Below are 15,113 nucleotides of genomic sequence, written 5' to 3'. Positions count from 1 at the left end.
AATGTTTCCTTAAGATTAGGTGTGTCTGGGGCTATATAAGTGGCTGCTTATTAGTAGGGAAACCTCAGCTCTGTGTTCAGTTTATATCCTGTCCAAAACTTAACATCAGTGGACAAGGAAATGGATTCTCTCTCTTGCATGGAAATACAGACACTAAGCTGTTTAACAGTAATATCGATTTGCCTGAATAGCAGATGTTATAGTCAAACAGTAGAGAGCAAACAACTTAAAGGTTAAGTTTGCTTAGCTGGACAAGACACATCTCTTGCATGTTTGAAATTGAATTACCTTAGCTTTGCCTGTTATGGATCCAGCTATGTTAGGAAAGGAAAGTTGAAGCCAGCAGCATTTCGGAGACAAGATGTTAAGCCTACCACATACAGATTTTGCACCTTATGATTCAGGTAGTTGTAGTGAAGCAAAATGACCTGCATTAAGCAAGGAAATAAGTGACTTACAGAAGTGTGTGAACTGCAAGTGGGCCAGTAGACTGGTCATCTTACTTCAGCAGATATAGCAGCCTCATGACTACAGCAGCCAGGAAGAAAAAAGGGTCTAGCTCTGCCTTGCTACTGCTGTGCCTGTTTTCATCGATGTGGGAGATGCTCCAAAATCCCTAAGGAGCCAGACTGCAGAGGCCCCACAACAAAGCCACCTGCTGCAGCAACTAATAACCTTCTTCCCTCTGTCCCTTTCCCAAAGGGCACCGACACTGCCTGTCCTATCATCCCTGCCCTTTCCCCCCATCTTGGAACGTCTCCCTCCTTTCCAGGGAGGTTTGCCCCTCTCCCAGCTGCCTTACTGATACTTTGCCACCCCACAGCTTCAGAGGCTGGAAGATGAAAGGAAGAGAAAGAAGCACACAGTGTGGAAAGAGGGTAGTGCAACACGGGTAGTGTCAGCTCAGTCCCTATTCCTCTATTGCCCTGAGTATATCTTCTAATTATTCCTCCTTACAGGAGAAAGTAATTATAATAAGAAAAAGAGCTGACGTTTTTGAAATTATTGAAATTGTTTTTTTTTTTAAACATAGTCTGTGGAATAAATTATTATGATAATATATATTATAACTGTATGAAAACTTTTATATATACAAGCAAAAGGAAGAGATTCAAATTGGAAAAAAAACCTAGGTTTGAATGTAGTGTGCTGGTCCTTTTAGAACAGGTGTTGTAGTCTGCACTTAGCTTTAGGCATCACATTTCACCCTGTTCAGGATGCATTTCTCTGCAGGATCACTATTCAGCCATTAAAGAGAGAGAAAGACCCTCCTGCAGAGGATGATTCAGATCACCGAAGCCAAGCTCCTGCTCTGAATTATCCTTTAATAGTCTGTGTCTCTGCATGTACTCTGTTCAGAGTTGGAGATGATTACCCTTCTAATGTAGGAACCTGAGTTACATGCATAAAGGCAGCTGGTGTGACTGCCCTCCAAGATTTGTATTACAGTCCTATTATGATGCTTTCCAAATTCTAGGCTATCTTAAGAAATTAGAAGGGACTGATTCTCTGTGGGAAGAGTCATTTAGCCACCAGACACACATTAAAAGTGTGCTTTCTTATCATGCCTTCATAAGCATGACTTTAGCAAATATAATTATGAATGCAGCAGTACTTGAATTCCAAATCTTTCTGTTTCATTCCACAATGAAAAATTAATTTTCAAGGAATAGATTAATAAATACTTGCATTTCTGAGCAAATATTTACTATTTCCAAGTAAAACATGAAGCTGTTTTTTTTTTCAAAATCAATTTGTATATTTGTGCAGATGTTTTTATATGGGCCGATACAGAAATAGGTTAGAAAGAAACAGATAAAGCGTGTGCAACGTGAGAAAAGTGTTGTGTAATGCTCTGACTCAAAATACATGCTTTCTTGCAGATTTACTCTCTATTCTTATTTTTTCTTCATTAACAAAATGGTTTGGCATGACTAGATTTTCTTTCTCCTTGTCTCTCTATCCCTTTCAAGTATTAAATTTCTTCCTTCCTCACCTTCCCTGCAAACTGAAGAAGCAGTTTGTGTTCAGGACTGTTTTAAGCCTCTGAAGCTGCACATCAAATAAACCAAACTAGTTCCTCAGAGGATGAAAGATGGAGGAGAAATTGTTAATAAAGTTCTTATTGACTCAGTGTGGCTTCAACATAACAGGAACCCCAACAGTTTATTCCATTTTATATATGGAGACATATGCAAGGCTTTTTCTGTGCTGTCACTATCAAATGATGGTGATGATACTGGTGTAAAGGAAAAAGGTTCAAATCAAAAGATTTACATTACTTAACACAAAAAAAGCTTTACCCTTTAAACATGAAACAGTCTCCATAAATATTAAACATAGGCTATTAAACATAGACTTTCTTTTGATTGTTAAACCAGCAATAAAGTTCAATAAACCCCCTTACTCTGTCCCTGAGAGTTGGCTCCCGTATTGCCAGTGACACAAATGACAGCCTAAGCCAGCAGGTGTTCAGAAATGCTTATTGTAATATAAACCTTAGAGACTTACAGTGGAGCTCACTTAAAAGACAAGACCATTTTCATTACTTTGTCAGCAACTTTCTTTATTTCCTACTGCAGTTTGGGTGGAATATTTCAGTATTTGAAAGACTTTGTTCTGACTGTGTTTATGCACCTTTTGTTTTCTGTGAATGTTCAGTTCCTGAGGCTTACTTGCATGAACATTCACTGAAAATGAATTTCAAAGATGCATGCGCATGTCACCATGGAAACTGAAAGTTGAACTCAAGCAGAAGACCTGCTGCTGGGATGATTGTGTGCTGTATCCAGTTTGGGCATGGAAGCAGTGCCACATGAATTATCTGAATAGTCACAGAGCAACTGCAGTGGTTGTGATTGGCAGAAGCTTCTTTGCCATTGATCTAGTGAGGGTAAGAGTACCTCATGACTGCAAAATGATCTTAAATTACAACAGCTGAAAGAAGTATCATTTGCTTGTGCACATTCTATTAATAGAAAAGAAAGCGAAATTGGTCATAAATTTTTTTTTGCCCTTAATTATTTGCTTGACTCAATCTCTTTCTTCAGTTCTCTGTCTTCACTTGTTGATATGTTAATCCTTTGCCTGTGACCTCACAAGTCAATGACTGGTGAGGACACGTGCTTGGCTTTACAACTTCATTTCAAGATTATGTTTGAGAATTGTGAAAGGGAAAACATTCTTTTACTGCTTGTGGAAGATAACATTTTCTTTTTAATTTACCTCTAGTATGGTGGATGAGAAGCTAGTTGTTTCACTTTGCAAGATATTAGTTAAGATATTATTACGCACTATGGAAAAAAATGCTGCAGTGAGTCAAACATTTCATCTTTTTATGGCTCTTTAGATGACACTCACATGTTCTGTGGCAGTCATCATAAGGTTAGACACTTCACAAACGTCTGTAATAGATAAACAGACTGTAGATTTGTAAGAATATTCACTGTTTGGTAAACTGAACCAGTGTAATTAGTCAATATCTATCATATAACTCCTAAAGTAGAAAAGTTTTTTTGACTTAACCTAATATATTTCTCTTTGCAGTTCCTTTAATTCATAATTTCCATCAATCCATGCATATACGGCATTCCCCAGGTCCAGCAAAATTTTCTGTATCACGTAATTCCTCCAAACCTTTGTAGTTTTTGACTTTTTTGTCAGAGAAGCCATACAGGAATTTAGTCAGCATCATAGTTCTGTAGTGGAAACTTTCTTCTGGGTTAAAGTGCTTTCTTTTTTCATTCCAGCTAGGTGAAGTGATAGGAAAAGCTCCCAAATTTTTACTTCTCCCCCCCCCCCCCTTCTTTGGGGAAGCAATAGCCTATACTGTAGAGCCCTTATGCCACCCCAGAGATGTGGGTGAAAGAAGTGGTGAAATGGAAAATGTGCCCACCTTTCATGAAATGGCATCTTTAAGCCTGGCTATATGGTACATGCTTTCTCACAGGCTTCAGTACTCACCTGGGAGCCACAAAAAGGGGCTATCACAGAAGGACTTGAAGTCAAACACATGGTAGGTACAACAGAAGAGTGATTACTCCCTTCTCATCAAAAAGAGAAATGAATCATTTAGCATCCAGTTAATTGTTACAACACTTTATGCCCTTCAGGTTCTTTTCTGAGCTAGTTTTAAAGATACAATAAATATAAGTTTCAGACTGCACAAAATCCAAATCGTGCCAATTTCTGGAAATAAAATTAATTTTTTTTTCTATCCTTTAGGGTTTGATTTATTCATAACTGTTTTGAGAAATGCATGCAGTACAATTTTGATGATGTTGTCTGTTAAAGGTTTTCCCTCCTTTCCTTTTATTGGCCCCATCTCTCCCACACACAAATCCACAAAGCCACAGATGCTCCATTACAATGATGTCAGTCTTGCTACATGCTCCAGCTGTTTGGTAGGTACATTTATAAAGTTCAGCCTTTTACATTATGCCATAAATGTATATTTCATGTATAAACATAAAGCTAACATATTGCAGATCACTCTAAGTGTAATTTTAATGGAGGTTCAGTAAGTTTAAAAAGTACTGAAAAGTGTTTAATCTTTCCGTTGGCAACATTTTTATAGTAAGATTTCCAAATTTTTTTTTCTGAAGCTAGGTTTGAATTTTCCCTGCCCCCTCCGCTATTTCATCTTCTGTGATCTTTGGAAAAAGCAGGGAGTTATTTTAGTAAGACAATATGTATTTTAAATAAAGATGTCTGAGGAAAAATATGTTTCTCTCCACATCTTCTTGGTGCTCAAACCCTCACTTAACGTTCTGTACATTTACCAGCATACCACACTGAAAAACACCTAATTCCCGGAATTGCAAGTTTTCAATGATATTTGATATGGCAGATATTCTGTTGATACGATATATAAATTCCGACAGATTGTTTTAAAAATTTATCAAGAATTGGGTCTGAGCCTTAAAGCCTTTCTTTGTATTGTGTCCTGAATTTCAAAGGAAAGGCTAAATAGTGCCTATTTGCTCTGCCTCCTCCCCCTTTTCTCTATGGTATGTGCTTAAGAGTTCAGCTCATTGTAACTATGTGGATCATTGAATAGTGCCCACGGGATCCTTCCCTGGTCTCCCCTGGGTGCTTTCCTTCTTACAAGCAATGTCTTTATTTCTCGCTCTCCTTTTGAGTTGCTTACTTTGTCTTAATTTGAATGTAGTGCTGAGTTATCACCATATTTGTACCATATAGTCGTCATTATTCTAAAATAAATCTCCTTGCTTAGGAAGATTTTGAGGCTTAATCTCTGTTTTGTTGGCTCTAATAAAATGACTTTCAAGAGGACAGATGAAAGCTGAGATCTTTCTCAGTAGTTCATGTTCCTTCAAGCAAGACCCAGAGTGAATAAAGGCCCTAATATGATTGTAGAGGCTAAAGTTTGGGACCATGAGTTATCACTATGTGGCTGCAGAAGAACCTTCATTATTTTTGCAGATTGGTTTCATGGGTACTTAAAAATTCCAGATCATAAATACATAGCTAGGTGTTCATAATAGAGCAGAGATTCAGTATTGAAATCTGAAAAAGAAAAAATCTGATAAACTCCTTGGTAATTCACTCGTGTCCCAGTCTCCACATTAATGTATCAGCAGTATAAGCCTGTCCGTTCTGCTTCACCTGTGTACCTTTCAGCATCATGTACATCTCAAAATGGACAACCATATTGTGTGAACTGAGGGAAGCATTGCCCAAGGCCCTGTACTTCTACAAGGTGTGGAGATATAGTATGATATATAAAGTCAATGATATTTGTGACTATAGTACAGCTGTTGTTGACAAGGTCAAAAAACCCTAACAAAACCTGTTGTTCAGAAATACAGATAATGTCACCATTATTTGATCTCTTTTTAATTTGCAGGTCTTTTGTTATCCAGCAAATCCCAAGCAGCAATCTCTTCATGGTGGTAGTAGATAATGAATGCTTCTGTGATTCTGTCCCACCAATTACCATGGCACCTATAGAAATAAGGTATATCCTTTTATTTGCAAAGTTGTCAGAAAGAGATTCAAGATGCAAATATTGAAAAAATTCTTATTATATAAAACTTGCAACATGACTTAAGAAGGCATCATTACCCATTATAAAGTGCTGGGGCTGTTTGAAATTAAGCCAGCTGAGAATGCATTCTTACTTATTTTCAAGGAGAATTCACTACTTTTTTTTTTTTTTTTTTTTGAACAGTCAATACAAATTAAGCAAACACACTTAAGTGCATCTTTAAGTATCATAAGGTCATGGTCATCCTTAGATAGCTGATAATCTTTCAAATTAGGCCCTAAGTATGTAATTTCCTTATAAGAATGGAGCTCCTGATATTGGAACTTACAAAACTCCTTACAATATAGGTATCTTTTTGTTTTAGGGTTGGACTGGAGTATTGAAAATGTTTCAGAATCCTGCTTTCCAAAAATATAAAAATGTAGCAAAATAAATACATCTCTTGATTTTTAGTTGCCCCACTTTTTATTTTGTGCTGTTCTGTAGTTTAGGATTTGTTTTCTCACATAAGTTGGAATTTATCAAAAGTAGCCTGCAGTGTGCTCTTATTGCAGACTTATTATGGAAAGACAGGTTAGCCATGTAAGTGCAAATGGTACTGTCTAAACTACAGATCACTGAGGAGAAAGCACTAGAATTACCTTCTTTTTCTTGTGTTGACCACACATATCTCCTTGGGGGTTTGATGGAGAGGAAGGAAGGAAGGAGCTGAAAGATTTTCACTACATTCATTTCAACACTCACATAAAAATGCAATGCTCAGAACATCTCTCCTTAACTACCTTGTACATAATGAATCCCTTAAATGTGAACGTTTAAAATCTCAGAAGATAAGAAGGCGCCCAGAATCTTGTCATGGATTTCACCCTGAAGTAAGTTTCTATCTACTTTTCCTTTCTTTTGGACTCTGGTAGATGTTTTATTTCTTTAAAAAAATAAATGGGAAAACTATCTTCTAAGATGAAACATCAGGAAGTATTCTGAACACTCAGAACACAGTAGTAGTAAGGGAAGTGAGTGACATTGTAAGTGCTGCAAATCTTTTTAGTACTCCTGTAGACAACGTCGTGACTTGCTGCTTTTGTAGACTGTTTTGTATCATATAAGAGAACATGGCAGGATGTGAGCACAAACTGACAGCCAGGAATATCTGAGAACTTACTCTGGCGCAAGCGCTGACCACAAGATTCCTCATTGGAGATGGTTGGGAACTTTGTGCTGTTAATGTTTTTTTCAGTAACTAGCTTCACTATCTCAACTGTCATGCTATAGTCATTACGTTTACGCATAATGTTGCTTGGGAGGGATCACTACAGGTATTTACTACTCCGTGTTCTGCATAGTACTCTTATTTGTATAGTGCCAAGGAGATACGATAGAGACCGTGATGTGATTACAGTGGCTTCTACCACTTATGTTCGTAGACATCCGTTTTACTCTGGAGTAACTTTATTTCATGCCTTCAATGCTGTAATGCAATGTAGAATGAGACCTAAAATATGGCGTGGAGGGGACTGTGTAATGCTTGATGATCATGCTTACTTTCAGTCTACAATCTAAACTTGTTCAAATGAAAATGTGTACCTGTATTACTTCCTGAGTGTATTTAGTTCATAGGTTTTCTTGTTTGCACCAATCCTCTTCTGCCTATGTAGTTTGGTAAATAATCATGTATTACAATTGAGTGTAATGGCTTGTATTTATTTTCCTTTGGTTTTTTTTCTTTAGGAAAATGCAAGAGAATGTGGTGGTGTTTCAGGCCTTAGTGCTAAACCTCCTCTTGTTCTTCTTCCTCTGCTGTTGACGATTTTCTCAAGGTGACATTGACTGATGTGTTCAATTAGCATGCTAATACATGGATAAACTGTGAACTGGGAAATGGTGCAACATAGAGGACATGAAATATAGTCAGAGCATCAACATTTCATGATTTTAAACTGTTGGTGATATAAATTCTTAAAGATATGTTGAAAAAAGATTTATCTTTTTACTTTGCAAGTCATGCAGATGTGAATTTGGCATATGGTAGTCATGATTCATCAAAAAAGGACTTGGTAGATAGAGGTGACCATTGCTTTGTCCCATTAAAAACAATTTAAAACTGTGTACTTTTTTCAATAAAGTATATTAAAATCACAGTTTCAGAGTGTATTTTAAGTATGATAATATATTTGTTCCATTAATTAATGATGGGAAGAGAGTAAAATAAATGGAAGATGTTTTATTATGCTTTTAGCCTATTTCTGAAAAGATTCAGAGAAGAAAATGTAGAGTTAGCTTTTATAATACGGCAGAATAGCTTTTATTAACAAGTCAAGGAAACACATGTGCATGTATGAAGCTGAGCAGGTAATACACTGTGCTGATTTATAGTGAAGGTTTGGTTTCTGGAAATAGCTATAAAACATCTCAGCCACATTTAGAAAGTGAGCCAAAGCCTGATTACAGCCTTTTCCCTAACTTGGGCAAGCTTTAGATCAAATTGGTTGATTTAGTTGCAGATGGCAAAATTAAATACTTTTCATCTGTTACAATTTGTGGGAAGATATGTAAAATAACCTACATAAAAGGATGATACTGTTCTGTTAATGTTCTGCCCTATAGATGTTGTGTCAGCTGGGAGAAGCTTGTTATGAGGGAATTTATAAGCAGAGAAAGTTTGACTTACAACATATCTGCGTCAGCAGAACTCATTATGCTTTTCACTGAGAATTCATTGAGGCTCACTCTCAGTGGGCAAAGATCGAGACCAATATTTTTTTATTCTAGGCCTTATGTTCTTCTTTGTAAGGGAAACAAGAAGATAAAGAAAATAAGATTTTTAAGTCTTTTAAAACCCTATACAAAGAAGGATATTTATCCTACCCCTAGTATAATGAGTATATTCCTCTTGTAATTGGTAGTAATGTCCCTGTTGTGGATATGTTTGCTGAAGACCTTGATCTTTGAAGTATGTTAATCTCTCAGTTTATCCTTGGAGTTTTATATGAAGTAGAATGCTATCAAGAGAATAATGTGACCTTCTAACAATATAATACATTAGATGCAAAATAAAATGCCACTGTTCTAAACCTGGTGCTTGAAGATTGGAGTTTCCTGATTGGGAATAAGTATGCTTTTAGCATTAGATAAACGCTAAGCAGATTTGCTGTGTACCTTAGGTGAGAATAGGGAGCTAAGCCACTGAGAGGGGCTTTGTTTTAAGGAATACTATCCAGCTTGTAAGAGGAAGAACTAGTAAAATAAAATTTCCGCTTCAATGGTTTAACGGGTTCAAATGCACTGGTACTTCCTCTGGTTCTGAAACCATACAGATCTTTGTCTGGACTCATAATTTTCTTTTCCTCACCTTTTTTGGTTAGGAGTGTTTTCCTACAGACTTCTCTGCCCTCCTTGTTGGTCTCAAAATCAGTCACTATGGGAATAATTTTCCAGCTGACATTCGGTCAATCTGTTGTCCTAGCGACATGCTCTGTTTACTAAGCTAATTGGGAATTCAAGGCATTTTCTACACTTAGATCAACACAGATATCCTGCAGTTCTTTGCTTGGTTTTTCTCTGAGCACCATTCCCCCTTACCCTCCATCATTCTCCCCAAAATTAATCTCAATACTTTATTTATATAGTATTTTAGTTTCTGATTTTCCCTCTGAGTTTCCAGAATGCACAACACTACAGCCTCATAATGCTTTTGTATGTCTGATGCTTGTTCTTTCTCAGTGCAGCTTAGATGGGAAATGTTTATAAACCGACAGAGTCCAGGTGATTTTTCCTTGTTAGTAGAAAGTGAAAAGAAAAATCTTTCTTATTAGAGCCATTGAAAAGCTCTGCATACAAATGCCTGTCCTGTCTGATGCAGAAATCATCAGTGCTCTTACAAAGAAAAGAAATACATTAAAGGAGAAGATTTATTTCTACTGAACCAAGATGAAAATGCCTAATAATAATTCATTGTTAATTTTGGAAAGAGGCGGACAGTTTTGTAATTAGAAAGGAGCCAGGGAGTAACAAAAGAGATTAAAATATGACAAGTCTAAATTAATATTGTGAAAGAGATTAAAATATGGGTACGTAAATGAATATTGCTCAGAGAAATGTGACAGTTCATTTTCACACATTAAGACAAAGTTATGAAGGCAGAATGTATTGGTGTACACAAACAAGTTACTATGTAAAACATAATAATCCAAATAAGTTGCTAAGTGTAAAAACATTTTTTATGAGTTGCCATGTCTTTGCTAATGAAGACATCTTTTTAATTTTGTATTTATTCCTTTAGAAGTTTCTGATGCAGTGTGAATTCAGGTTCATAAAGCCAGTAGTTTAGGACAAGTGGAGATGTTGCCTTGGGTTCACATTTGTGGATCTTTGCCTATACAGGTCCTCATATTCAATTGAGTACGTTCAGTCACTGACATTCGTATTGCTTTTTCTGAATTTCAAACATCAATCATGAGTGCATGAAACGGATCAACAGTAGGCCAGTGGTAATGCTGTGAGATCTCTATTTATTTGAACTAATTGGCTGCATCTTTACTAGTAAAGTGAGTGTGTCTGGAAACATTTCTTGGCACTGAGGCCAACTGGCTGAGAGTGGCGTGTGTATATGCTAGTAAGATCTCTTGGTCTCCAAAATGAAGTAGCTGCAATACAAACAGCCTATGTCCAAACACAGAAATTATGATTATGAGTTTTATGGGACAGAGCTAGCTGACACGGGCTGAAAGCATGCCAAGGGCTGTTCAAAACAGTTTTACAGAAAAGCTGATCTCATTCTAATGCATAGGAACGTTCCTGACTGTTGTTAAGTTTACCAGTCTGTATGTCATCATTAGCTCTGAAACACTGAGAAGGTGTGAAGATACCGTGAAGTGGGTCTGTGCTGTCATACCATAACCTGTTGCAGGTCATAGAAGGTGGAATTAAATTTCATAACCTCACCAATTCTAGGTGCTACTCCTCTCAAATCCTAAAAATATCATGCAAGATCTGATCCAAAGTCCAATGTAGTCCGTAGCAAAACACAGATGTATACATATGCATACATACAGCTGCATATATGTAAACTATATGCATTTTTAATAAACAGGAAATTCATACATCATCTATATTTTTTATCTCCCCAAATCTGAGGTCAAATCCAAGGAGAACCGGGACAACTGTACAATCTGTTTCTACACAGCAAGAGGCATAACTGAAAGTTTCAGTTTCTGCAGGGCTTGGATTTTTTTTTTCTTTTTTCCTCTCTTTGTTAATGGCATTGATTTTCAGCTTATTAGCCCCAGCTGCCTCATCTTCCTTTCATCTTGATACAGCAAAAGCTGTTTGGGGGCTCAGGACTGGCCATGGACACACCATTTTCTAATGGCTTTGTGTGGGAAAACTGTCTGCCCATAACTGTCAGTGCTGCAAACACTCCTTTAAAATCCTGTAAGCGAGAGCGCCTCAGGCAGGTTTCTGCAGCTGTGCTATCTCCTCTCATTGTTTTTGTGACACTGAGACTGCCTGACCCACTGCATTTTGCTGCCAGGGCCAGTTCTGCAATATATATGCTAGGCGAAACAGGTGGTTGCCTAAGGCAAGAAGATATTAAAAGCAGCAGTGATTGTTTCATTGCCTAAATGGCTTCAAGAGACTGTTTCAGTTTTCTTCTGATAGCAAGAGCCCCAGAACAAGGCACGGGCCTGTTTAGCCCTTTGAGTTCAGAAGGCAAGACAGAAGTTTGGCTCAGAAGATTTGCGGCTAGAAGCCGCCAGTTACTTCCATTTGTGTCCTGAGCCTGTTATGGCCTCCAAGGACTTTTACGTCTTGGGGCTTTCTGTGCCTCAGAAATTCCAACTCATGCACCTTTAATGTAAATAGGCATTCACAATTGGAAAGTTTTCTGCAGAAGAGTGCATCAAAATCTTGCAACTGTGGAAAATACTAAGTTTATTTAATTTTCCTATTTGATTATTCTTTTCCCTGAGCTGTCCAAGATACTTCCATTAGTATGTTTTTTTCTTCTTGTCCAAGTTTTTCCCCATGGTTCTGAAGGTTTCAAGTATGTATTTAGCTGACTTGCTATTTATCTGGTTTACAACAATGTACTCTCTCTGACAGGTCCAGCTCCCGTGTATCTACTGACAGAGATATGGTTCTCATATACAGCATCTTCAGAAGATCTCACTGGAGTTTATCACAAGCCAGTCTGAAGGCAATTTTCTTCTCTCTTGTCTTTAGCCTTTGGCCATTAGGCTCAGATCATATTTCTTCCAATATAATAATATTCTTGCTATATCTCCTTGGGAGGATTTACGTCATCTTCAAGAGTTAGTCCTATGTTTCTTCCCAAGAATACTTTTGGAGCTGGATATTATAACTCAGATATACCAAGTCATAGTGTATTCTTGTGATGCTCTGAGTGGAAGGATACGTTTCCAACTCTTTCAGACTTTTTTTCCTCCTTCTTCCTATAGTAACTGTGGTCAACTAAGCAAATGTTATTTTATTGTTTGCAATTACAGTACAAATTATTTTAAAAATCCACAGTTCTGCCTAGCAGATGCTTTGAAGAATTTCAAAGCCCATTGTTAATATAGGAAGAACCCATTGGCTTTCATTGGATTGGAGTTGGAACAAGAGGCGCGTCTGCATTATGGTTGAGTTAGGTCCAGGTTAAAGATGGTAAAACAAAGCTATGTTACCCTTCAGTAACTGGTATTAACAAAATGTATGCAATACATTTTAAAACAAAAATTAGACCTTACATAACATTTGTTAAATGCCAGATGACTGCTTAATGATGAGTTTTAAGAACATGAAACTTTGCTTGCAGAATTAGATGTAACTGAAACTGAAATGAGTGTAAACAAGGCATGCTCTTTCATTGTGAAAGCATTGCATTCCCATGTACGGATATGTTAAATATATAATTACTGAGGCTTCCTTTAGTTCTGTAATTTTAAAAAAAGCACCCTTAATTAAACAGAAAAAATAATTAAAGAGTGGTAACTAAATTTTTAAATGATTTTCTCCTAAGTCTGAAGGTGGCCTTACTTAAGAGTAGCCAGTAGAGCTGTGAATTGATCCAGCCATCCAAGTGATGAGATGCTGAAACCTTAAGAAGACAATTTCCATTTCAACAGTTTTAACAGATTTGATTGCTCATCATGGTGGCAGAAATAACCAGGTGATTGTGTTTATGTCAAGCTACCATCTAACACCTCACCACGTGTCAAAAGCTCACATTTGTTCTCTGCTCTGCTGCTGACAGTTTCTGGCAGCATATGGGGTGCCTTGTCTATGCAGAGATTTGTAGGTAATTCACCCAAAATTGACAAAATAGTATTGAAAAAAAATCAATGCAGTATCAACATAAGTGGGAAGAAAGCTACTGTATTCCCTGTGATATTTTCATTATTAATTGGCAGTCATTTGTTATCTTTACATTACATGGAATGGAGGCTGAATTTCCAGTTTGTCATGTCAGAGTGCTGCAGAATCCAAGATGCTTGTTGAAGAGCTGAGCTCTAGTTCATTCAAGTAGTGCAGAGTTTGGTTATCTCTTACTTGAATTCTTTTATCAAAAGGTTATAAGGAGTTGACAGCTAGTAGGGCCTCTGTAAGATCAAACTCGAAAGCTGGCTTTTTTGTTCCAGATGCAGTCTTGAACTGCACTTATGTGTTTAAAGCAGCCTTGTAAGAAAAGGTTACACTTGACAATTCTGAGTCAAATTTGAACCTTAGCACCAGAAGTTCAAGTGGTTAATGCTGGGTTTGTTTGACTATGTTAGGATTTAGTTTGCAACTTTAACACACTGGGTATTTCACTTCCAGGAGAAAGGGAAGATCATATTTCAGTTCATAGCAAGAAGTGTTTTGAATCAGCTATTCAAATGTCTTAGGAAGAGTGCTAAATGTTTAATAGAGAAAGCTAGTTGGGGCTAGTTGGGATAGCTGAACTAATCGAGAATGCTTTTGGCAGACATGCAAATGTGCAGATGGCTCCTGAAACAGGAAATAAAGAATCGTTTTGTTTCATTTCTTTGTTAGTGTTTTGGCACTGGTCAGTTGGGTTTAGCTGGAAAATGAAAGATTATTTTTCATTTGCCCATGTTGTTTGTGGGGAAAAAAAATAGATAGAATTAGTTTGTAAGCAGCCAGCTGCATTCCTGGATCTTCTAATACCGCCTTTGAGACGTTACTGTGATATGTGCAATAGTTAAGATAGAATCCCAAGTTCCTGACAATATTTTATTATCTATTATAGTTAATGAAGCTGTTTAGGTACATCTGTTTCATGTCGACAGATGTGAGTGAAATATTTAGGGGAAAAAAAAATCTACTTATATTGCTAGTTTCTAAGCATCAAAAACAAAACAGAGCCACAATTAATTGTAATTTCATTAGCTCTAATAGACTTTAAAAAGCAGGACACAAAACCTAGTGATAAAGACTCTAATGCAGACTTGTGATTTCCCATCATCAGATCTTTGTGGGTTTCAGAAAGGCATTTTGTTTTAAAGCAGACATTCTTCCTGCTTTTTCTTCTGCAGTCTTTCAAAGTCCAAACCCAGATAACTTCAAGAACTCCCAGGAAATCTATCCTTTGGAGAAATGGTGAACAAAGAGTATTTTGAATTCAGCTTAAAACCTGAAGTTAATATGAAACACTTGAATTCATACAAGTATGGACTCAATAAGGGATATCTAGTTAATATCCTTTAGGTCCACTAGTAATGATATAAGCAGAGATCTCTGTAGGAAGATAAATATTCTGTGAGATATAGGAAGGTCAAGTATTGTTATTTTCCACTGATAAAACTTTTCTTGGCAGAAAACCTCCAGATTTTATTTAAAAGAAAAACTTTAAAAACTTGGGTTTATGAGAACTTAGAGAGGCACTGTTTAAGTCCATTTTTTAACCATGAAATCCTTTTGACATATGGCAGTCATTATGTATTTACATCTGTCTATCTTGAAAGATTTTTTCCTAATAGAAGATACTTAGAAGTTTCACATTTAACATATTTTTCAATAAACACTTGAGAACTTCTTAACAGTAAACAATGATCTTAAACTGCCTTGCCAAGCATGTAAATGATCTACAACTCCTAATGCA

At 36.8% G+C, this 15,113-nt stretch overlaps 1 protein-coding gene across 1 annotated transcript in view; it reads left to right on the top strand.

Moving 5' to 3' along the window:
• Positions 1 to 8,110, top strand: part of CACNA2D3 (calcium voltage-gated channel auxiliary subunit alpha2delta 3) — a 483,288-nt gene extending 475,178 nt beyond the window's left edge. Inside the window, exons 36-38 of the mRNA XM_050904793.1 lie at positions 5,870 to 5,982; positions 6,800 to 6,882; positions 7,739 to 8,110. Coding sequence (XP_050760750.1) covers positions 5,870 to 5,982; positions 6,800 to 6,882; positions 7,739 to 7,831 — 289 coding nt within the window. The 3' untranslated portion in view covers positions 7,832 to 8,110. The remainder of the gene's footprint in view (positions 1 to 5,869; positions 5,983 to 6,799; positions 6,883 to 7,738) is intronic.
• The last annotated feature ends 7,003 nt before the right edge of the window (positions 8,111 to 15,113 follow it).

The sequence above is a fragment of the Gymnogyps californianus genome, chromosome 13 (assembly GCF_018139145.2).
Source record: "Gymnogyps californianus isolate 813 chromosome 13, ASM1813914v2, whole genome shotgun sequence".
Lineage (NCBI taxonomy): Eukaryota > Metazoa > Chordata > Aves > Accipitriformes > Cathartidae > Gymnogyps > Gymnogyps californianus.
Note: the sequence above shows the minus strand (reverse complement) of the source record. Positions and strands in the feature narration are given on the sequence as shown.